The sequence below is a fragment of the Lissotriton vulgaris genome, chromosome 8, assembly GCF_964263255.1.
Source record: "Lissotriton vulgaris chromosome 8, aLisVul1.2, whole genome shotgun sequence".
In the NCBI taxonomy this organism is placed as follows: Eukaryota; Metazoa; Chordata; class Amphibia; order Caudata; family Salamandridae; genus Lissotriton; species Lissotriton vulgaris.
Window position 1 is genome coordinate 125,326,125 of NC_141696.1, and position 25,944 is coordinate 125,352,068.

General features: G+C 47.0%; 1 protein-coding gene across 1 annotated transcript in view; it reads right to left on the reverse strand.

The window, feature by feature from the left end:
- Nucleotides 1-25,944, reverse strand: part of PGM2L1 (phosphoglucomutase 2 like 1) — a 680,235-nt gene that overhangs the window by 297,553 nt on the left and 356,738 nt on the right. The window contains exon 7 of the mRNA XM_086933811.1: nucleotides 25,554-25,743. Within this exon, the coding sequence (XP_086789937.1) occupies nucleotides 25,554-25,743 (190 nt within the window). The remainder of the gene's footprint in view (nucleotides 1-25,553; nucleotides 25,744-25,944) is intronic.

Here is a 25,944-nt window from a genome sequence, read left to right on the forward strand (position 1 = left end):
TTTTCATTAGTTGGGCTGGCGCTTCATTTCACACGGCTCGCGCCTCATCACACGCGCACACAGTAAGCCTTAATTGTGATGAGGAATCTTCTACAGGCAGTGCTTTAAATGGGCCGGTACTCACCGGTACGGAGTACCGGCACTTCTTAAATTTATCGCTCTGAGTACCGGCACTTCTCTACTGCCCGAGGAGAGTACCGGTACTCATGAAAAGGTAGGCTTAGTGGCTGTGAGTGCCGGCGCAGTGGCAAGCAGGAGTGGGACGTGTCTGGGAGCAAAGGCACTGCTTCTGTCTCCTGATCTGAGCCCCTGCTGAGCTATTCAGCAGGGCTCATCTGAATAATGTCTGGTGCTCGCCGTCACGCTGTGCTGGACAGAGCAGGGTCGAGATTCGTCTTACAGTGTGCGCTGTGATTTTCAAAGCGCAGCACTTCAGGTAGGGAAAATTCCGTGCAGGGTAACACTTTATACATAGATAGACATATTATCAGGAGCGGATTCTCACACTTCCCGTACTGTCTCTGGCTCAGAGGGTTAATGCCCAGACGATGCGATCGAAGTGGCCCCTGGAGCGCTAATCTAACTGCTTTCTGCACTGATGCACCTACCTTCCTAACGCCACATGCCTCAGTTACCCTGTCTGTGCATAGAAGGCTTTCTTATATGCTCAAAACTAGCGCCGCCAGCCAATTGTTTCCCCACATTCCTAACACTCTCCTTTAGATGCGCCTGGCTCCCATCTTGCTCGGTCACACAGTGGTCGCCGCCCATGCTGTGGCAGGGTGTTTCATTTTCTGCCTGCCAGCCGGGCCCCAGAGCACCCAGGAATTCTCCTGCTACATGGACTTGAAGGAGGAAGCCGGTGTTCGAGACTCGATCTCCTGCTCACCTCCTCCTGCCCTCCACATGATGGGCTATTGCTATGCCCAGCCCCGAGCCTAACTTCTGCCCCACACTCACTGCCAGCCCAGTGCTACCTTTTCTCTAAACTAGCAGTTTTGCTGATTTATTAGTAGTGCCAAGCGTTTAACATCCCTGCTTGACAGTGACACTACGAAGCAGCACCCTTTATTTTCTCAGCATAGTTAGACTTGCTAAGTCAGGTGATTATTGTTCCTGCTGGAGAGAGGTCAGAGTTTTCTCTACTGCCACTTTTCACTCTGACCATTAAGTAGCGTAGAGGGTTAATATGCCTCCTTCAAAAAAAGCATATTGTATTGTACTTGATTGTATGTGGATAGCTCAGTAGGTTGCTGCTTTTGTCACAGAGATCCCTTTGTTACATGTGGTTTGGCCACACCTGAAGCTGAGGTTGGGGTGGAGGGAGCTGATTTTTTTTAGAATTTGAATAGCTTCAAAAGCACCTACTGCAGAGTTTGACTTCCTTGTTGCTTAAATGAGTGTGATTTCTGATATTTGTCTATTTCTATTGACTTCATACCATGATTATGCTCGCAAGAAAGTGCCACTGTAATGTTGCACATCTAGTTGTTGCCTGACTCTCGTAAATCCACTGAATCTATGAAAATGTCACACAAAAGCAATCTGAAACATTAGCAGCTATACTCAAATGGATGTTTTTTCTGATATTCATATGAATCCCTCGTCTTACTTGCTTCATTTTGCTAGCGAGAAAGAAAGTGTCACTCATAGTCGTTGAAATGGCACTCACAATTACAATGAAAATATGAAAATGTCACACATAGCAATCTGAAACCTTTGGAGCCACGGGGTCCTTTCAGGCCCTGTGCTGTCAACCACATTCACACTATCCTCTGCATTTGCACATACATAGGAATCATGGCAGTCCCCTGGTAGTGGCAATTAAAAAAGCCATGATGAAGAGTATGACATGGCTTTTAACATACCGGAGTCTTTAGTGTGTCTGCTTTTTTTGTGTATTTGCCTGCATTTGTATGCTTGTTTTTTGTAAGAAAAATGGGTGGCACTTTGTGTGTGCAGGTCTGCTCAGTGACAAAGGTTCATAAATATTGTAGTAGGGAGGGTTGGTGGGTGGGTGGGTGAGTGAGTGAGTGAGTGAGTGAGTGGATAGATGAGTAAGCAAGGGTGGATGTATGAATGGATGGATGGATGAGTGGATGGATGGGTGAAAGAAGGTGGATGATTGGATAAAAGGGTGGATATAGGTGGATAAGTCAAAGATTGGATGGGTGAATGAAAGGGAGGGGGGATGGATGAAAAGGTGAATGATGGATGAATGAAAGGAGGGATTGAGTGAAAGGGTGGATGGAATGAAAGGGTGGATGGAATGAAAGGGTGGATGGATAGATGAGAGAAAGGATTGATGGATGACTGAAAGGGTGGATAAAGAGATTGATAAGTGAAAGGATGAATGGATAGGTTTAAAGATGGATGGATAGGTTTGGATATGAAGGGTGGACAGACAGAATGGTGAAAAACTGAATGATGTATGAAAAACTGAATAGACGACCGAATGTAAAGGGTAAATGGTAGACATCCGCAGGTAAATGGTAGGATGAATGGATAGATCGATGGAAGAGACGAGAAATATCTTCTGGGGAGGGTCATGATGATTTGCTTCATTTGCTTGGTGCCATAAGAGCTTTGGTTCGTAGTGGAGGTATTTTCAGTTTCTTCCTACTCGTGTGCTCAAAAATATATAGTATTGTGCCAAACAACAGCATTTAACAGTATGGCTTTAAGATGGTGTAACTATTGCAAAAAAAGGAAATGTTAACATATTATCGCATTTCTCTTTCATTTTGTGTAATATTAACCTTCTTTGTTTATATACACACATTTATCATGTGTTTTGTTGTGTGGTGCAACTGTTATAGAAGTCGTTAAGTATCATCATAGCTTGCCCTTAGCCCCGCCCACTTACTACACCGCTAGCTCACGCTAAGCTCCACGCACAGACAGTTAAATTGAAAAGTCTCCCACAAGTATCTTTTCTTTAAATTCAATCCAGAAAACGCGCTTCAAATGCTTGCATGTTACACAAAACTAAGGCTCAATATTTATACAACGCGCTCCATAAATAGACAAACAGGCAACAGGGAGCGTGAGGAATTGTGCGTGAACGTTATGCCCACGAGATAAGTTATTTGAAATTAAACTAGGTGCGCTGAAGCGAACCCACCCGTAATAGTATTTCAATGTGATAGCAGGCTCAGGAATGACGTGCACTGAAAAGTTCAATATCCTCCAGTATCTCCTCCGAAAAATCGGTATAAACGAAAGTCAAAGCAAAGACTGAGTAAGAAGCAGAAGATTTTCTTTACTTTTAAATTGGTTAATCCAGCGCGTATCAAAGAAAATGAAAGTACAGTACCTTTAGTTGGTGAAAATTAATGCTTTACCGCATAGGTCTAGGTCGTGTTAGGACGGGACGTTCTTCTGTGCCAGATTAAATTAAATCCGTGAAAATGATGACGAAATGATGGCAGGGTTCAAGCCAGATCGTCGGCAGTGTAATGAAGCAGGAGACACCGGAAGTTGATTGAAGGATGAAATATATTTATTCTTCAAGAAATACAGGGTAAAGAAACGTTCTATCCACACAAAATTAGGAGTAACTGTCAAATATAACATTCTCAAGGCATTACCTAACATTTCAGAAAACACGCTTTTCATTCTAAAACAGAACAACTACAAGTAAGGAATGACTAAGCATAGGCAAACACAAGTAGAAGATATTACAGACACTCTTGGTTTTCTGAAGGGGATAGTATCGTTTTTCTAGGATAGTACTGCTCTTGTTCCTTTGTTGATTTGGCTGGTACTGTTAGATCTGGACTCTTGAGCTCCAAAGGAACGGTTACCTGTGGGCATATAACAATTCTAGCAACATAGATGCTTCGGGTTCTGCTTTGAGTGATGAAGGGAGATGTCCACATGGCATGATTTGAGGTTGAATCATTTGTTCTTAATGTGATGTAATACCTTCAGTCTGAAGAAGGTGCAGCAAAACCATCATTAACATCTCTGTTTTCAATCCTGCCAGCTGGTGGATCCACACAGAATATATGTCCTTAGATACATCAATGGTGGTCACATTGCTCATTCTCAACTTCAAGCATGGACTTAGATTCCTCACTTTTTAATCTCTAGAATACAGTCCAGTTAGGCGCTATTATTGTTCCATACTTTTGCAATTGTAACACTCCAGGATTGCCACTGTATTTGAAGCTCAGGTGGGAGAAGCCGTTGCTGAAACATGCTGTTGACGGTATTCCAAATGCCAGCTCTTTCTCTCAAGCAGGACGCTGCACTAAGAGTTTACATTAGAGAAACTGGTCCACTTGCAGGATTACCAAATCTGACTTTGGAAGGACAATTAGGCAGACAGTAGGAGAATATGACAATCAGTATTATTCTGCAAGTGGGAAACTGTGGCTGGGTTCTGCAACAGCTTTTTTCCTTCATTCCAGTTAAGAGCCTCAATCAGAATGGTCCTCGACAGTATCTTTGAATCATAGAGGAACCAGAATGTATGCAAAACTTGAGTTGGCAAAACAATGCTCTTTTAATGACAAAGACGAAATCTACAATATTACCTGTGGGTAGAGATTAACAATCAAGCAATCTACATTCCATGGTGGGTTCATTACATAATCACACTCCTACCTAACAACTTCATACTAAGCATGATTCCTAGTCAAATGTCATTTGGCAAAGACAGATGAGTTGGTGATGACAACCGCTATGGAGGAGGCATTGGTTGGCAAATAGAGGCTGTGGTGTCCGTGGAAACCTAGCATAGTAGTCCGGAACCATATATCAGTGACAAGGCTGATGGGTGCTTGCATTATTCGCATCTCAGGATACTAGCGCCCATTGCATGATTCCTCCTAGTAGCGGTCATAGTGTCGATAAAAATGTATAGAGCTAAAGGGCCTGCCTCAGTCATCTTCAAGAGCAGAAGAGTGAGATGGAGTATTGTCTGATGGATGGAATAGACCCTCAACCTAATGGTCATCCATTTAGCACTAAACTAAGTACTCTGTACTGTATGCTGGTCCAAATAAGCCTTCATCATCGAAGTGCTCATAATCTCCTTCTGGCTGGGTTTCAAATAGTTTGGCGGGAGGTGCTGGGGATATGTTTTCTGCAGAAATATAGAAAGGCCGGAGGCCAGAGGAATCATCTGGTAAGTGCTACATTAAGTAGTGGTGAATGAAGTGGGTCCACTGAGGTCTGTTCCCGTTAATGCAAATGGGGCTGTTCATGATGGGGCCATAAACGGTAGAGCCAACCACAACAGGACCGACTATGATTGTATTGGGTGCTTGATGGAAACTGAAAACTGAGTGGTCAATTAGAAATGCAAATGATACCGGTCAACCGACAATAGGAATGATGTAAATATTAGCAATGGTTTGTGCGAACAAGGTACTGGCAACAATTTATGAGTACTGGGATGTGGCAATGATCAATGCTAAAGGGATACTGTCAAATGCGTGTTGATTGGAATCCATAGTTTTCTTTGTGAAGAACAAGTTATTATTTTTGGTAAAAATCTTTCTGGTAGAGACCCCATCTAACCTTTGAATCCTCACCTGTAGAATATCCCCAGGTGCCAGGCTTCCTCTGGAATATCTTTAAGCATATCCCCTCTGCAGCGATAGGTGGTGTTGTGCAGTTTCGTATTAACTCCGATCTGCCCCAATTGTGATGGATGAAAAAAATATATAGGCGCCTCCCAAACTTGCTGACGTCAGTTTCTTTTTGGAAACTCTTCAAGCCGCCAAACACTACATCCAAAAACAAATTGACCTTACCAGATTTCTAATTTGGGATCTTTTAAAATGGAATAGAAAGGGGGGTGGGAGGGCAGTGAGGAATCTGCATCAGAGTATTCACCAGCTGCTGGAGTAGTGTTATATGTTCCTGTGACATTGGACGGTGCACGGGTGGTATGTTGGGTGGGGTTGAGGTGAGTTCTAGGCAATAGCCATGTTGGATAATTTGCCCGACCCACTTGTCTGTTGCGATATTTAACCAGATTTGCAGAAATTGTTGTAGTCTTCCCCCGATCGGTGTAATATGGTCTGGGGGTAGTGCCAAAAAGTCACTGTTTAGTGTTAGTGGAGGATCTATTTGCATTTCCTCCACGACCCCTTCCTTTGGTGTTATTGCCTCTGTATCCACCCCTGTTTATTTTTGTTGTATGTGGATTGCGTGTTACTTTTGTAGCTGGAGGATTGCTGTGATTTATTACTTCGCGCTCCTCCTCTATAATCGGAGAGACTAAAGGAGCCCCGGTGTTGTTGGGACTGGAGAGCTCCCATGGACTTTGCTGTTTCCGCATCCTTTTTCATTTTGTCCAGAATTGAGTCAACTGCTGGACCGAATAAACAGTCTGGGTTGATGGGCTGATTATGAATTGTGGAATGAACTTCATTCTTAAAGCCTGATATGCGGAGCCATGCCTGTCGCCTTAGCAGCACGCTTGTATTGATGGATCTGGCCGCTGTATCCGCCGCGTCTAGGGCACATTTAATAGAGGCATTGGTGATGAGCTTTCCCTCCTGTATAAGTTCATCTGCCTGCTGTTTGTAAGGATCAGGTAAGTGTTGGAGAATTTCTTCTAAGCTATCGTAGTGTGCCCTGTCATATCTAGCCAGCAAGGGCTGTGTATTGGCAATTCTCCACGAGTTTGCTGCTTGAGCTGCTACTCTTTTGCCTGATGCCTCAAAGATCTTTGACTCTTTGTCCGGTGGAGCAGCCTCTCCAGTAGTTTGGATATTAGCCCGTTTACGTGCGTTGGATACCACTAGGGAGTCTAAGGGTAGCTGGCCCTTGATGTATGTAGGATCTATAGGGGCAGCCCTATATTTCTTTTCAATTTTAGGGTTCAAGACCCGTGCCCTAGCAGTGTCCTTAAAAATGTCATGTGCGTGTTTTAAGACGCCCTTCAACATGGGGAGTGTTTTTACATGTCTCTCAGATGTTGTTAGTGTATCAAAGAGAAACTCTTCTTCAATAGCATCAGAGTGCATATCTACATTATGGTAGGTAGCTGCTCAATCAAGTAAATAATTAAAGGCCACTGTATCTTCTATGGGTGATGGCTTAGTTGGGTAAACTGCAGGTTCTGTAATGGGCAGAGTCCCTTCATTGTCTGGTTCTCCTGCACCCCATGGCTGTAGGTTTGGGTCTTCAGTTGGGTTTTGTGGATAACCAAACCCCACATCTGCATCCTGATCTTCATCTGGGTTGTAGTCGGGTGATGTTGGGGTATATGGGGTTGTAGGCATAGCTGGAGTGATAGGTTAAAAAAGTATTGGAGAGGTAGCACAGTCTCTTCTTTTTGAGTGGAATTCTAGGAAAGTCTTCTATTGGCAGAGGCCTTTTCTTTTTTGTGTAAACAGTCACTTTACCAGTTTCTGGGTTAAAATACAGTTTTGACTGGCCTTCTGTGGCGGGGTCTGGGTGAATAAGCTCGTCCTCCACAGTTTTTGGCCTTGTTGCAGTAGCTTTTGTTTTGCTTGTTTTCGGGTCGATATGTTTAGTGGGTTCAACCGTTTTTTGTGGTTGGATCGGTTTTTGATGTTTGTCGACAGATTTTGTCAGTTGAACGTCTTTGGCTGGCTTCACCACCTTTTTCGGACTGAGCGGTTTGGTCGGTTCGACAGTGTCTTTAGTTGTTTTAGGTGTTTGAGGTTTTGGCTCGATGTGCTTCGGCTCGACCGATTTAGTTTGTTTCACCCTAGGTTTCACTTTCGGTTCGACGTTAGTTTTGGGCGTAGGCCTTTTACTTTCGTCGACTGTTTTTATCCCCTTGTCGATATTCGATGCTCCTTTGCTCGATTCAACGTGCTTTGTCTTTGGGTTCGATTCAATGTGCTTTTGCTTTGGCGTCGAATTGACGTTTTTTGGCCACGATGTTGACTCGATGGCTTTAGGCTTTGCGCTCGACTCAACAGCTTTAATCTTCGATGTCGGCTCGACGGTCTTTGGCTTCGAAGGCTGTGTTGGGGCTACAGCATTCGGCTCGATGACCTTTGGCTTAATTACTTTCGTTTCGACGACTTTTGGTCCGAAGACAGTGTTGTCGACGAGTTTCGGTTTCAATGGAACCGGTGCCGTATGGCGTGTCAGAGCTCTTTGAATATGTTCTTAGCCGGGCAGTATGGCGGGGATGTAGAACTAGAGTGTTGATCTTGGCTAAGGCCTGCTGGCGATGCCTCGACCTGAGTCTCTGATATTGGTATAGTGTCTATATGGGGCGGTGTACTCACGGTTCGCCCCTCGTCGTCATCGGAGTCGTCTTCAACAGCTACGATGTCTTGATCGTATTCCTCGAGATCGACAATTTGGTCCTCCTCTTAGAGGTAACCATCGGAGTCGTGCTCCGAGTACCGGTCTACGTCTTGATCCGAGTCTTCGGCGCTAGCTAGTTCTTCCTCATCGTCGAAGATATTATCAGGCTCTGGTGCCGACCGCTGCATTTCTTGCCTCGCCGCCCGTCAATTCCGGATAGTCTTTTTCGACCGGAAGTGGGCACAGGCCAGGCAACTATCTTCTTTGTGATCTGGAGATAGGCATTTGTTGCACACGGGATGCTTATCTGTGTGCAGGAACTTCGGGTTGCACTGCGGGCAGTATTTGAATGGACTTCGTTCCATCGACGGTTGGTCCACGTGGTGTCGAGAAGGCCTCACGGCCCGATTAGACGACTGAAGTGCAATAGATGTTTAGAAAGTAAATCGGTACCGAGCGCTGAACAATACCGACGGATCCGAAGGCCTTTTGGCCTTTAGAGAAGAGTTAGTTAATTCCGAACTTGGAGTGTTGGAAAGTACATCCGAACACAATGGCGGAAAAAAACTATCTGAGGATGGAGAGGATGCCCATGCGCACTCTAGTCCAAGGGAGGAGCCACCTATCTCGTGATACTTCGAAGACTCTTCGAGGACAACAATATGCAATCATCCGGACCCAACACTAGGCGGCGATCTATGCACAGATATGAATTCAGCAGCCCACATGCCTCGAACTGTCCATGTTACAAGTGTCACACCAAGCCACAAACTTATCACAGGGTCAGTCACAAACAGATTTAGTAGAAGGATGCCTGACCACCTGAGTGACATCCACTACTTCAGGAGGTAGATCAATTGCAGTAAACTCCTGCCATGCACGCACGTATACATTGCGCAGGCCAGGGTGCAGGACCCTGGCCTGTAGCTGCTGTGACAGATGATCCTTCCGAAGTGGCAGCCTGATTGGAGGACAGATGCTTACGTATAGATTTTCCAGCAACCACACTCTCCGGAGCTAATACATTCCACTTGGGTTACTTACGCTGGGGCATTTCTGAACTTCTTCAGAACTTCGGGCAGGAGAGGCAGAGACGGGAAGCCATACAGGGGTCACATGCTCCACTCTAGATGAAATGCATCTCAGAGAGAGCCTTCTTGGGAACTGATGTTTTAGCCAGGTCCACAGGTGCAGTTGTCCATTTGGGAATCAGATATTTTCGTGTTTGAGACATGGATAGAGATGTGAATTTAAGCGTACTGCAGCTCTAAGATTGTCATGAACTCTATTTCTTTAAAAAAAAATAAGAATGTCCTGCAATGGTACATTGAGAAAAGACTGCTTTTTGATGCAGCTTTTTAGCTGTTGAATGTCTAAGATGGGTTCCCATTCCTTAAACTTCTTTCTGATAAGGAGGAAATGAGAAAAGAATCCTCCACTTCACTGGGATTTGGGAAATAGTTCTAGAGCTCTCTTCCACATCATGTAAAGAGTTTCAGCTTGAAGAAGGCTCAGATGTCAATGTTGTATTGTGCTTGGTAGAGCTGGAGAAGGTTTTTGGATGAACTCCAATGTGTGCTCATATCTCTGACTAAATAAAGTCCCTCACAATACATTGTGAAAGGCTAAAACTCCTCTAGACACAAATAAATTTGCCCTACTATGGGACCCAGGAGTTCTTTACTGGGAATGGTGTGGGCAGTGTGTGAACTGGGTCAGTGTTTTCTGGCTGTTCCCTTGTATGGGTGCCACCTCTACGTTGTGAACCCGGTTTCATACAGCTTGAAAGATGTGGCACACTGTACTGTTTGAGATACAATTGACTGTACAATTGTAGGTGGATCCGGTACAGCTAGCAATAGTACAGTTGGTAGCCAAATGTTATGAAGCCTGTCTGCTTCCTCTTTATCCTTTAAAGGACTGCTGCGATACTCCCAGTGACCTTGCTCTGTTCATTTTTGTGTTCTGGAGCGCATCATCTGGGTCGGACTGCGATCACAATTCGGCCCGTGCACCGCTTAAAAAAGTGGCCCACATTCCCACATTTAAAGCCTTTATAAAATAGCATTTGGCTAGTCTCATTGGGCTCATTTTGAGAGAAATATTTAACAAGTAACATTTTAAAGCTCATTGAGCCAGAAACATTGGTGAAAGGTAGAAGCACTACATTTTGTCTGGACAAGTGAGGTGATATAAAGTGGCCAAAAGGCCACAACTCCACCTCCTCTGATCGATATGCACTTTAAACAATAAACGTAAGCTAAACAGAGTTTAAAATGTGGTCTAATGCTGCTTTAATGATACATGACAGATCGTTAAAAACTAACCAAAGGCAGAAAAGCCATGTCAAGAAGGAATCAGGGCATTTATAGTATTGCCGCTCGCTCAGAGGAGTCTTACTGCCAAACCCTGATCGTGCTACAGGAGTAGCTGTCATCTGTTCCAGCTTGCTTTACTTGCCGGTCTGAGGAGTTTCCAGCCGCGAGGCCGCAGAGGAGGCGAGAGGCGCGGCCCCGGGACTGCGAGGACCAGCCTACAACATCCTCAGCTGTGTCCTCTTCCCGGGTGAGCCGCGCCCCCTCCCAGTGCCCGCCCCCACCAAAGTGCTCTTTACTCCTCGCGGCCCCCGCTTCGCGGGCGCCGCTCGCTCAGAGGAGTCTTACTGCCAAACCCTGATCGTACTACAGGAGTAGCTGTCATCTGTTCCAGCTTGCTTTACTTGCCGGTGTGAGGAGTTTCCAGCCGCGAGGCCGTAGAGGAGGCGAGAGGCGCGGCCCCGGGACTGCGAGGACCAGCCTACAACATCCTCAGCTGTGTCCTCTTCCCGGGTGAGCCGCGCCCCCTCCCAGTGCCACGCCCCCTCTCTACCCAGGAGAATATCAGCAAGCCCAGTGACGCGCACCGCGGGACGCGCGCGGGTCGCAGCCCGGGGCAAAGCCCGGGCCAAGGGCGGGCCCGTTGTTGCCCGTTAGTGCCCGGCAGTGACCGGACCGGGCCACCTCTCTTGGCTCCTTACACTGCCCTTATAGTCACCTCACAAGTCTCCACATATGTCTGTTATGCCTGGAAGAACCAGAAGTAAAACTAAATCAGCGATGGCCGTAGCCCAAATTACCAGGCCTATAGACCAATTTATATCCCGGGTTAACGAGACAATCGATCACAGTATTTCTTTACTGGAACGAAGAGTATCTTTGGACCTTATGAACGCTAAACGCTCGTCTTTGGGCCCTTTAGCAACTGCAAGCTCACCCCCCCCCAGCAAACTGTAACCAATCGTTCTCTTCCATTACCTCAATCTGCTGCTGGTACACTCACAGTACCAAACTCATTAGACTTATCGGTCTCTCAATTAGAGTCTGATTCGTCATTTGTTGATCTAGAGGCCACTCCACACCTTGAAGCTTGCCAAACACTTGAAAGGCCAGAGCCCACCATGGATAAATGTCCTCAAGAATCAGGGGAAGGAGGCATTCCCGCATCGTCAGAACCAAGGAATATGCCTAAGACCAAGAAAAAACCTAAAACTAACATCAGGAATCATAATCTTGTGTCACCAGCCCCAACTTCAACATCAGGCATACCTTGTTGGGTTGAAAATATGGTAGCAGACCTAAAATCAGACCTTGAAGCTTCAATATCGGCTCAAATCAAGCCCTTAATGTTCAAAATTGATAGACTAACATCTTTAATCAATACTAAATGGACTAATAAGGCAAGTGGAAACGTGTCCGCTCAGATACAAGGGAAAACTAAAGTAGCGCCCCGGCGAACAACATCAATAGTAACCTACCAAAAGACTTCACCGCAAAGGCCAAAATTATACCTGATAAACCAGGAGCAGTAATGCACCATCTGGCTCAAAGGGGGGAAAAAGCTCCTGCGCCTTTACTAACTCCTAGCGGTGTAGGCCCTACTACAAAGTCCCAAACACCTTCTGGTTCCAAAAAAGTGCCTAATCAATCTGCTAAGGGTCCTAAAAGTTCAGCCACCACTTCGACAACAACTACTTCCCCAAACAAGCCTCATGATCCTAAAACAAGGCCGGCTCGTTTTAAGTCCATTAACTTGCCGCCGGAAGTCTCACCCTTTGTGGTTGTACTGACGGGGGTGCCACCACTGAAGGAGGGTAGAAGAGAAACCCTTGTCGAATTAAAAAATAAATGTGCCCAGTGGCTCCACCTGCACAAACCACTGCCTAATAACATGTGTGGCGAAATACACGCAGTTAGAAGAGGAGATTGGGTGGGTAGAAATACCAAGACCATAGCAGGTGATGTTATAACTGTCAACTTTAGGGATATAGGGGTAGTGAATTATATTTGCAATTCACCTAATAGTGGGCCGGCTACTCAAATACACCCACTTCCCTTGTCCTACTTTCTACCTATGCCCCCAAGACAATATCCCCCTCAATTCAGCTTTCCAATAAATAGAGGGTACATACATGCGCCACATCATACTACCCATCAGTGGCAGCAACAATGGCAAGGTCCACCTCCTCCTTTTGACCCCTTTGTATCTCAGTTTGCCCACTGGAATAGATTCAGTGCATTGGAAGAGGTGGACTGACTTAATTCTGATGAAGCTTTCCCCATGCATTTTGCCATCAATAGGGGTGAGGAGGAGGGCTCACCAGTCATGTCTTACCCGTTATGTCCGAACTTCCCAACTGCGACAGCCACTAGCCTGATTAAGTCACCATCCCCTGCCTTAGAGAGGGAATGTATAGAATCCCCTAGTCTTAGAGATTCTGTTGGTACTAGAGGAGAAACCACTAAGGATAAAACCAAAATCCTTAGTTGGAACCTTGCGGGCATCCATAGGAAACTGGATCTGCCTGAGTGGAGTGATCTGGTTGAAGCACATAAGATCTGTATGTTTCAAGAGACCTGGAGTACAGAACCACTCCACCGGGTTGGGTTCGTCACTTTTTTTATCCCAGCAGCGAAACCCATGAATGGGAAGGGGCGTCCATCGGGGGGTCTCATCACTTGGGTAAGCATTTCCCTGAACTGCCGAATAACATCTAAGCAGATAAATAATCCAGATATCTTAGGCATTCTACTATGCAATCCATGTAGAGGTTTGTCTCTAGATCTTTACAATGTTTATGCTAGAGGCACAAAAAATGGGTACACCTCACCCGTATTATCAGATCTTGAGGTGCAACTCAGGGATTGTAAAGAAGCTGATTATACCCTAGTAGCAGGTGATTTTAATTGCACCTATGAGCCACTCCCCCTAGACGGCATCCCTAACTTGGGCGAAGAAGACAGTAGATGGGGCATCCCTTCACTTTCCATCCCTCCGATCAGGTGCTGGACCCGCAGTGCAGTACAGCTAAATGCACTGACTCTAGAATTTGGGCTAAGAGCCACCAATGGCCGTACACCTTCTGACCGGATGGGCGCCCCGACGTTCAACAGGGTTGGTCATAGATCAAGGATTGACTATATCCTGTTGGACCTGGGGCTTTGGAGCAGGGTCGAAGACATGACAGTCATACCGACTGTCGAGAGCGACCATAACTCGCTTTCACTAATAATCACGAATCCCTGGTCTAATGAAGCACTGTCAGCACCTTCCAAATGCTTCCATAAGGTCACTGTCTCCTCCTGTGGAAGGCGCTTAAAGTGGGACAAAGTTGCCAGTAACCCTGACAAACTTGCTAACATAGAGGTGGTTCTTGTGGCCTCACAAACAGAATTTGACACTATTGACTTAGTCACGCCAGCGGACAGGGCAACACCCATTTTTGAAGCTGCTGTTAAGACTATAGGGGAAGTCTTTTGGGCAAAGGGCAACGCAGGGAAGACCATGTCTCAGAATAAATCCAAGGGAATGCATGACTGGTATACAGTAGCTTGCAGGAAAGCTAAGTCCCGGCTAATTGAGGCCGTTAAAGGCAAATCTCAACCCCAAATACAGCTAGCCAGGAAAGAACATAAGAGAATATTGGGTCTAGCAAAAAAGAAGTGGGAAGAGGCCTACTGGTCTACTCTTAAAGAAGCTAGCTTCAAGAAGGATTCTAAATGTTTTTGGGATACTATTAGAGCTCGGAACAGGCCTGATAGTGATTTAATAACTTGTAATATCCCTAGTCAGGCGTGGGTCAAACATTTCTCCAAGCTCTACACCCGCCAAGCTGACCAACCGCTGACGTGCGACTCTCAAGGAGGGGTTGTGGGCCCATCATAGCTCCCTCCAATCTGGAACATCCAGTCTAGCGACTTTGATTTTACTATCAAGGAGGTTGAATATGCAATAGGCACTATTATTCCCCAAAAAGCGGCTGGCCCGGATGGTATCCCTGGTGACCTTTTAAGATCAGATACTTCAAAGTGGGGAAAACTGATCCATTTCCTACTCGTTGCTATCTGTAGGGGCGCCCCTGTCCCCTCCTCGTGGAAGGGGGCGGAGGTGGTCCCTATTTATAAAAAAGGCCCCAGGGAAGATCCGTCAAATTATAGGCCCATTAGCCTGTTAGACATCAGCCAAAAAGTAGTTGGTAAGGTTCTACTGCTAAGAATTCTAAATTGGGTAGAAGAAAACAAAATCCTTACCGACTATCAGGCGGGTTTTAGAGTGGGAACTGGGACAATCGAGCAAGCTTTTAGGCTTATGATGGTCTATTGGAAAGTTGTGGTTATAGGCAAGGGCAGTCTTTATCTCGCGTTTATCGATTTAAAGACTGCCTTTGACCTTGTACCTAGGGAGACCTTATGGAGCGTACTGGCCGATATGGGGTTACCGCATTACTTGCTTGTATTACTTGTTAGGTTGCACGAAAATTGTTTTGCCCAGATTAGGTGGGGCCCAGGGGGGGAAAAAACTAATAGTATCCCGGTAGAGAGAGGTGTCCGCCAGGGATGTGTGTTAGCTCCCACCCTTTTCTCCCTCTACATCAACGGGGTGGTTGAGCATCTTCGGAAACATCCCTCAGATGAACCATCCCTGGCTGGCGAACGCATACCAACCCTCCTCTTCGCGGATGATACACTTTTAATATCCAAAACCCCAATAGGTCTCCAGAGACTCTTAAATAACTTTCAATCTTTCTGTGCTAATCGTGGCCTGGTAATTAACACAAGTAAAACAAAATATCTTGTTTTGAATCCTCCCAAAAAACCAGTCCGCTCTCCTATCTTGAATGCTGAACCGCTGGAGAGGGTAGAAGTTTTAGACTATCTTGGGATACGCCTTTCACATAAAATGGAATGGACACCACACTTGGACAAAATGCTTTTAACCCATAAGAGAATAACAGGAGCTCTTTTGAAAGAACAACGCTCCTGTAAAATAAGACCTATAGCTACAGTCTTAGAGATCTACTCAGCCAAGGGTGTCAGCTCTGCTCTCTATGGGGCCGAACTCTGGGGGTCATCCATTTCCGATGCTCTACCAAGATCCGAGATGAAATTTTGTAGAGTGATTATGTCTCTATCGCAGGGAACTCCCACGGTCCCGCTAATGTTGGACCTGGGATGTCGACAAATTGATGACCTCGCAAAATTTCGTCCACTCTTGCTATGGGCGCGGCTGTGGCGTGTGGAGGAACTCAGCAAATATGCTCAAGGCCTTGCAGAAATCATGTCACTACCAGGGTGGCACAAAATTAAATGGTTAAGAGACATGAAGTTGCTGCTAGCCAATCTGGGCCTAAATGAAGCGTGGATAAATAGAACTTCACCCCCGAAGCTAACGCTCAAGAAACTCTATTGGGACTGGATCTCCACAAAAAGAAATACTAGTATTACTATGGGCAGACTTACGGAGGATTTCTTGAAGTTTAAAGACCAACCCAAATGGGAAGTGTATCTTGACACTATTGAAAAACCCTTTGATAGGGCTCTATATTTTAAATTTAGAGCAGGAACCCTTCCCCTTTATTCTTTTACTTCGAGTTGGAAATCACACGTACAAACCAAAGAGCTTTGCCCAGCGTGCTTAATCAAACCTGAGTCATTGGCCCATTTTATGTTCGAGTGCAGAGAGTATGCAAATCCTAGGAGGGTTTGGCAAAAAAATTTATGTCGGCAGCTAGGGTACCAAGAGCCATGTGACTGCAATCAGGATATTAATGTCTGATAGCCGTGCCACCTATGCTTGTGTTTTAGCCAAATTTTTATCATGGGCTTGGTCCATTCGTATCAAAAGGCTAAAACTGACTGTTTAATTCCTTTTTAAAAAATTTAGTTGCTCCTTAATGAACTGCTTTGTAAATCTGTGTGAATGTTTTACATATGCTTTTCTGATTTTACAATTATTGTATTGTGATTTATGTGCTGCTTTTATGATAATTTTATTATCAAAATAAAGCCTTTTTGACTTTGACTTTGAAAGTATTGTATAAAGAATCTTCTTTTATTACTATTTCAGCCTTTGCAGACTCTTAAAGCATGAGCAAACAGAAGATTAATTTGTATTGTACTTTTAGTGTGAACTCAGCCCAAGGACAATGACAGAAGTTCACATTACAGAAGTTCAAATAAATTTTTATTTTAGGCCTTGGGCAATGACAGAAGTTCACATTACAGAAGTTCAAATACATTTTTATTTTAGGCCTTGGGTAATTAAGTCATTTGTCCAGAAACACAGGATGTTGAGCTAAGGCTGGGACTCTAACCTATTTCCAAATTCAGCAACTCTGACCCTACCATCCTCTCAAGTTTTCTCTCTGTGAAAGATGCCTCACAGTGAGGCCAATGCAAAAATACGCTCTTCCCCCTCTGCCAAGGACTAAAAAGGCTCTGGAGCAGAGGTGCCAACAACAGGCCCCCAGTGGGCCCATTTACTTGCTCTTCCACCTCCCCAGCCAAGTATAGCCTCAGGGCAATGGCCTGGCAGGGGAGGGGTTAAGTAAAGCACAGAGCTGCTGCTGCTCCAGGGGAGTTAAGGTGATAGTGCCCAACAGCCGCATAACCTGCTCCCAGCCAGGCGCCTCAGTTTAACACCAGAGAAGTGGGACACTGCTTCTGAGCGTCTCCCCTGGCCCCACGGGGGCCTTGCTAAAGTCTGTAACAGCCAGAATACTGGCCTAGGGACGTTTCTGCAAGATTCCCTCTCTGAACCTGCCACCACATTGTAATGGTTGGCGGTCTAGTCGCAGATGTTCCTGCAGCCACTACATCCTCAGGCCAGGCGTGGCCTGCGAAGGTTTCCACTACATCCTCAGGCCAGGCGTGGCCTGCGGGGGTTAATAAAAGGAGGACTGCTGCTCATGGCACGTCACTTCCGAGCCCACTAAGTGTGTAGCCTTATTGTGTTGCTGCTCCGCGCGCCTACCCCTGCGCTAGGTCTTCCCCGCTCTGAGGCGTCCCGACCTTGCCCCAGGCAAGCAACACCACACTGGAAACAAGCGGAGGGGGCCCGACCATCGCTCTTACCATGCGACGCTCGGCTGGACCGGCCGACTCCTGTGCGCGTAGGCGCAGCTGTGCGCCGCGTGTAGAGAAAGGCTGCCCGCCGTCGGCAGCGTGTGCGCACCCGCCCCTGCTCCACCACCGGCCGCGTGTGATGCGAACAGCATCAAGAGCATCATGCGACCGGTCAGGCTGCCCTACTGTGCCTCGCCTGTGACGGGCTGACCATCCTGACCACCCCCCGCCTCGAGCTGCAGCGTGTCTGTGCTATACCCAGGGGTCAAAGCTGCCTGAAACACCTCCCTGATGAATGGGGGTCAGCTGCAACTCAGAGCTGCCACGAAGACTCATTGCTGCTACTTCTTGTGCCCAAATTGAAAGAAAAAAAGCATTGGCAAAAGGAAAGAGAGGAAAGGAAAGGAACCACAAGAACAATCAAGTAAGGAGACCGAAGGAGGAACCAGCACACCTCAGTATAAAAGGAAAAGACTGAAAGCGTTTCAGAGCGCCACGTGGGTCGTCCTGCGCTACCCTACCCTAGGCCCTGCCAGAGCATGTGGCACACCACCAGCCTTGACACACCCAGGAGCCCCACCATCGGACGCAATGGGGGACGGCGACCAAGCCGCGTCCCGCATTCCATTCCAACACGCAGCATCCGGGGCAGCAGACAACTATGATGTGGCAGTCACTGCGCTAAATGGCCATTTTGACCCGCAACTGAACCCAGATTTCGAAGTTTTTAAGCTCGGACAAGCCCGCCAGAAGGCAGGAGAATCGATGGACATGTTCTACGCACATCTCCGGGAGCTGGCCAGCACGTGTACTGATTAAGACCAGCCAAAAGAAATCAGGAGGCAACTAATTCAGGGATGCAGCGACAAGACCTTACGAGGTCTCATACTGCGCAAACCACAAATTACGTTAGAAGACACACTAATACTAGCCAGATCACACGACCTGTCCGCAGCAAGGGCAAACGTAATGGATCAAGCCCTAACCAAGTCCCACGGGAAGCCTGACTCCATCAAGACAGAGCGAGCTATGCCGTGAGAACCAGGCCCAGAGGAGGACCAAAAGGAGACGCCTCCAGGTCAAGATGTGGGTACTGCGGCCATCAGCCACATGCCGCCAAAGACAGTCCCGCCCAAAGAAAGACCGGCACCAACTGTGGGATACCCAATCATTTAGCATCAGTCTGCTGAAGGCGCAATAAGAACCGAGAATTCCGAGGACAGAGCCACCAACGAGGGCCATTCCGCAGCTCAGTGACAAGACACCTCGTCAACTGACCACCTGCAGAGAAGACCCGCAAAACACCTACCAACCGTAGAAGACTCATCAGAAGACGACGACGAAGAGGTATACATAGTTTTTTTCGCAAGGGAACTCAAACAGCGACACCGGCCACAGCCCAAAGCCCTAGTCCAGATCACGGGAACGAAGGTAAAAGCGGTCATAGACACAGGAGCGACCGTGAACGTCATGGGTCTACAGCAATACAGAAGCCTACGCCCTCGCCCTCCTGTAGTGCTGTCCAAAACCAGAATCTATGCGTATGGGGCAGACACGCCCCTGCCGCTAAAAGGGAAGATCTCCGTACCCATTAAGGCAGACGATCTTGAGGTAACAGCGACCATCCATGTTATCGACAGGGAAGCGGACACCCTCCTGAGCAGTCACACTGCAGAAGATCTGAAACTAATCGCATTCACGAGACCAATCCGGGCATATCAGGTAGAAGAGCTCCTCGGACAGTTCCTGAGCTATTCCAAGGCCCTGGGTGCATCAAATGTGACCCCAGCAAGGTCCACATAGGCAAGTTGGTCACCCCAGTCGCCCTATGACACAGAAGGGTTCCTTTTCACCTGCGACCGCTAGTGGAGAAGGAGCTAGAAGCCCTAGAGGAACAAGGAGTCATCGAGAAGGTATCCGGGCCGACACCGTGTGTATCCCCGATGGTTATCGCTGAAAAGCCAAAACAGCCAGGAGCGACATGCGGCTGCCCAATAAATCGATCAGGAGAGAACGACACAACACCAACAATGGATGACATCATCGCGGATGTCAACAAATCCAAGTGGTTCTCAAAGATTGACTTGATGGCATGGTATCACCAACTGCCCCTGTCCGAGGACAGCAGATACATTACCACTTTCAGCACACACCTAGGTCTTAAAAGATACAAAAGACTGAACTTTGGGATATCCTCGGCAGCCAAAGTATTCCAAAACACAATACGGAAGCTGTTATCAGGTCTGCCTGGAGTGCTGAATGTGAGTGACGACATCCTCATCCATTCAGCAATGGCCACCGATCATCACAAACATCTACGCGACACCCTGAGGCGCCTCAGCGAATATGGAGCCACTTTACAGGAGGACAAGTGCCAGTTCTTCCAGCCCTCCCTCGATATCTTAGTTACGTATTCAACCAAGAAGGCATACAAGTGGACCCGAGGAAATCGCAAGCGATAAAGGATACCGCCGCACCGACGACACCGCCGGAGATGCGGAGCTTCTTGGGGATGGCCACGTACTGTGGGCGGTTCATACCAGGTTTGGCCACCCGGAGCGAGCCACTGCGGGCCCTCACGAAAGCAGACGCGACCTGGCACTGGGGCCCAAAGGAGGATGAGACGTTCCAAGGGGTTAAAAGAAGCCCTCCTAGGAGAGGCCACGCTGTCCTATTTCGATCCTGGAAAAAGAACGGAGGTGCTAGTCGACGCGAGCCCAGTAGGACTCGGCGCAGTACTGGCTCAAGAACGTGAACCAGGTCAGTGGGCCGCCTTGGCGTTTGCCAGCAAGTCACTCACCCCCACAGAGACAAGGTATGCCCAGATTGAGCGCCAAGCACTCGCCATCAAGTGGGCCTGTAACCATTTTCATCTGTACCTCCATGGACGACCGTTCACCATGGTCACCGACCATCAGCCTCTCGTTCCCCTCTTCAAGGGGACTGCACCGCACCCATCCACGCACATTGAACGCTGGGCAGTCCAGTTGCAACTGTACGAAATGGAGGTGGTGTACCGCCCAGGAGCAAAGAATCCAGCTGATTTCCTCTTGTGACACCCAGTTCGGACGGAGAAGCAAGAGGACGATGAGGACATCGAACAATATGCCCATCTGGTGTCCCTGACAGCATGCCCCGAGAGCATGTCCCTGGATGACGTCAAAGAAGCTGCCGCCACTGACGCAGTTTACACCCAGATACTAAGCGCCGTGCAAGAAGGATCCTGGACCAACTACCTTCGTCAGGCCAACTCGTGGACCTCGGAGGAGCGGGACACCCTCACAAGGATGTGGAGGGTCCGTCACTAACTCAGCGCTACTAGAGAGGGCATCCTGCTGAGAGGGCCCCGGCTCGTGATCCCGCAGAGCCTCAAGCACCGTGTAGTCCATTTAGCCCATGGAGGGCATCAAGGAATAATAAAAGATGAAGGCACGGATGCAAGAAAAAGTCTGGTTCCCAGAGCTCGAAGACATGGTAGAGGAATATGTCAGGAGATGCTTATTGTGCCAGCTGACCAGCGGCCCAGAGAAACCTCTCCCTGTCATCACCGAAGAGGCCTGCACCGTCCCATGGTCCAAAGTGAGCGTGGACTTTTGGAGTTTCCCAGGGGGAAAACACACTCTTGTGATCATCGATGCCTACTCAAAATATCCAGTGGTGGAACCAGTCGTATCGACGGCTTTTAATCAGGTCGGGCCAGTATTCGAGAAGGTCTTCGCCATGTATGGTTTCCCTCAAGAAGTACGCAGCAACAATGGGCCCCCTTTCAAGGGGCCGAATTTGCCACATTCCTCCAACAGCGAGGAATATCACACCGCCATATCACCCCTCAGTGGCCCCAGGTGAACGGAGATGTTGAGCGATTCATGCGCACTTTGAACAAGATGTTCCGCATAGCGGTCGTGGAACAAGTGGACACGGACCAGAGACGCCATGAGTTCTTGAGAGAGTACCGAAACACCCATCACTGTACGACCAAGCGAAGCCCGTGGGCCCTAATGTACCATGGCCCCCGCCGAGACCTACTCCCTACCTGTCCGGGGTGGTCACCACCTCCACCGGAGGTTGAAGAGGCGCAAGCAAGAAGGGAGCGACACAAACAAGACGCCAGCGTCAGACGCTGCGCAACCCCAAGAAGGCTGAAACAGGGAGCGACAGTCATTCTGCGAAATCGACGCCAGGGAGGAAAATTCCCCAAAGACTACGAGCCTGGCACGTGGACTGTCACCGCCAACCGCGGCACCATGGTGACCGCGCGTAATGGAGTGGAGGAAGTATCAAGGAACATCTCGTGGTTCAAGGAAGTCCCGCCAGAACACCGCAGAGAGACCTCCAGTAGCCACACAAGCCCCCTGACCGCCGCTGAGCCCGAAGGACGGGCGGAAGAATCAGCTAGTGGCCAAGTCGGAGAGGCCCCAGAAGTGAACTTCTCATCTCAACAGGGAGCTTGCTCCGAGGACTCCGGCCGACACAGCACGGAGGGGGCGCACCGGCACCCAGAGATACAGCCTAAGATCGAACCCCAACCCGAGTCAAAGGCTGAGAGACTATGTCTGCTGAAGAGGTCCGGAGTTCTCTAACTGAAGTTCACGTAAGTACTGTATTTTGTCTATGCTGAGATGAATAACATTTGTAATTATACGTAAAGAACTGTTATAACAAAAGGACTGAGTTGGATAGGGATGTAATGGTTGGCAGTCTAGTTGCCGATGTTCCTGCAGCCACCACATCCGTAGGCCAGGCGTGGCCTGCAGGGGTTAATAAAAGGAGGACTGCCGCTCGTGGCACGTCACTTCCAAGCCTACTAAGTATGTAGCCTTATTGTGTTGCTGCTCCTCAAGCCTACCCCCGCACTAGGTCTTCCCCGCCCTGAGGCGTCCCGACCTTGCCCCAGGCCAACAACACCACACACATAACGCTGGTGCCAAATTACAGTGGCTGGGCGGGGAAGAGACAGTAAGGCTCTGTGGGCCGCTTGATAGAGCTAGCAAAATCCAGCCCACTGGGTGACCCTTAGGCACTGGCCCATCGGCCAATGCCCGGCTGCCTGCCTTCCCAATCCGATGCAGCGCTTGCTGAAACACTACGCATCAAAAGCATATACAAGATCCTGCTCAGGAACTCCAGCCTAAAATATGTCAAATGTAGCCTCCTCCAGATAATTACCTGAATCCAGCTATGGGTGACATTTAATGCAAAGCGAATCAGCTCTAGAAAAATCGGAGGACATTTGTCTTTCATATCTTCCTGAAATAGCTAGACAATGTGCTTCCCTGATTAAAATTGGAGCCATGGCCAATATTCTCCTGCAAAAGCTTTCTGGGAGGCATGCAAAGATATCTGGACTGTCACACTGGTAATCTGTCTCTGCTGGCATGGGAAAGTATCTTCAGCCTCATTAAAATCGGGCCATTTTACTTTCACAAGCTTTTTGTATCTAACAAGCAGTCTGTGCTGGGCATCATATTCTTTGGCAGCAGCATTGATGGAATACTTTTTCCCAAAATGACAATTATTGCTGTAGCAGCGGAATGTCTCACTGATGAGTGCTTCATCATCAACAGTGTCTTTGCCGTGACTTACGGTTGTGTCACAACCGAAGTTGTCAACAGTGTAAACACTGGAATCAGTGTAGTGCTCATTGATGGGATCCTAGCTAGTGTATCTGTATAATCATTGATGGTGCTCCTGGGACTTTTTTGACAGACCTTACGCTGACATCAATGATGTTTTTGCCATCAACAGAGTATTTGTCAAAATGTGAGGTTTGTCAACTATTACAGGAATAATTAAACAACAGGGGGTGGTGATGGACAGAGTTTCTGAATTAAGCAGAATACTCTCACCCAGTCAAGGGATCAGGGCTTAATCCAACACCGTTTTTTAGCTCACTGCACCATCCCAGCTCAGAAGCTGGCTATATGCAAATTAGTCTGTCCCTGGCCCAGTGCATCATGGGAACAGGGCAAACCAAACTACCAAGCCAATTCTTTCACTGGGAAGGAAACAAGCTTCCGGGGACCGGTTTCTGGCATTTCAGCCGTCTTCGGCCCGGCTTGCTTGAATCCTGATAGTACAATGAGCAAGGGACTCACGTCTGAGTATACCCTTCCACGCTTATGGTGGACAAAATAATGAAACAACAGGGGGTGGTGATGGACAGAGTTTCTGAATTAAGCAGAATACTCTCACCCAGTCAAGAGATCAGGGCTTAATCCAACACCGTTTTTTAGCTCACTGCACCATCCCAGCTCAGAACCTGGCTATATGCAAATTAGTCTGTCCCTGGCCCAGTGCATCATGGGAACAGGGCAAACCAAACTACCAAGCCAATTCTTTCACTGGGAAGGAAACAAGCTTCCGGGGACCGGTTTCTGGCATTTCAGCCGTCTTCGGCCCGGCTTGCTTGAATCCTGATGGTGCAATGAGCAAGGGACTTACGTCTGAGTATACCCTTCCACGCTTATGGTGGACAAAATAATTAAACAGGGGGTGGTGATGGACAGAGTTTCTGAATTAAGCAGAATACTCTCACCCAGTCAAGAGATCAGGGCTTAATCCAACATCGTTTGTATTACTATTACAGGAAAGCATATAGTGGGAAGATTCTAAAACGGTGGAGAATGTGACAGAGGATATAAGGCTGACATTTTTTGTGTGAATGGCATTGAAAGTTGGTGTGACTTTTTTGCTGCATGAGACAGATTGACATGTATTGAAATTGTCTTATAAACTTTTCTGAGTGGATTATGAGAGAACACTTTACAAAGCTTCCTCCTCGTTTGAAACCGCTCCAGAAGTGGTTTGTTCTTTGAATGTAAAACATCTTATTTTGCTTTTTTCCTTGGTCCTGAGGAGATATTAGAGCCCTTACCTAAGAAGATGGTCTCCTTTCAATTGAACGTTTGGACCCACAGAAGCAATCTTCCTTTCCTGTGTTCTAAAGAGTTTGTCAAAACGTTTATGCAGTCGGATATAAGCAGAAGCTGCTTTTTTTGTGAGCATCATCTGAGAAAAGCCTCAATTTTCCACAGAAACCAGGTCTAAAAGGCATTTGTTATATGACTCAGACATGGCTTAAGCTCCTCTTGAAACAAGCCTCTTGGGTAGAAGTCTGCTAGAAAACTAAAGTGAAGTGTAAATATCCAAAATATAATTATCTGTTGGGAAGTATTGCTCAAAAGGACTCCCTTTACATATGACGTGCGATAGAAGTATGGCAGATGGTGGTGTCTGGTGGAAGTGGTCTTTAATGTACTCACAGTATTGAAAATGTCTTTATGGTCTTGACTGATTTAAAATATTTACGTTTCGAGTTACCCAAAATGGATCGGTTAGCTTGCTTTTAGCATTAGTCACCTTTTTTGGTTTCCAATCATCTTTACACTTTTATGGCTCAATGTGGAAAAAAGATTTACATTTATGGCACTCAACATTGTGTATTGTGCCTTGTCAGCTTCCAGCCCTAAACTATTGCAAAGTCACTTTTGTGCTCAACTGCCTTCTAATACATTTTGCTACTCTTCAGTAGTGCTTGAAGGGGGACGGTTCTTTCGCCTACCAAGTTGTCTTTCAATGGATCACGCAACATCTATTTGTATCTATGCCGACCCGTTTGACTTTCTGCAAGAAGCTTGAATCCCTGTCTTTTTTCTCTCAACTATTTCATTTTTTTTTTAATCCAGTGCAAGTACAGCTTTTTTGTAGTATTAGTAGTAAGCTTTAAAAATCCTATAACAAATCATTCAAACCTATTTTTAACCACAGATGAAACGAAATTTAACAGATATCTTAAAGTGCGACTGTGTTAATTTCAGTGATAGCCTGCAAAAGTCCCAATAGCCAAAGTTGTCATTGTTTCAATCTTCAAGATATTTAAGCATCATTTAAAGAAACAATGCAAAACATTAGATAAATACATACCAGCACAGACTCTCCTTCTTCTGGATTTGGACATTTTACAGTTGAAAAATCAGGATCTGGATCCATTTGTTCAGGAACTGGAATAGGTGGTTGAAATCCAAATATCCGAAAGGCAGACTGTACGTAGTCATGACCGACTCCATGAAACGATGTGTGGACAAACTTTAAAGGCGTTTTTGTGTTCAGCTCCCTGTAAAAGAGGACTACATTTAGTGAGTGGAGTAAAGCATGTTGAACTTGGTGCCTTAAGGCTCACAGAGCACAGAATACTAGATACAGTATCAGGACCCCCACTATCTAAGACATGGCACTTTAAAAGACCTTCTTTACACCAAATAAACACGCATAAACATATTCTAGTAAACACATTAGTAAAGATACGAAAATGAAA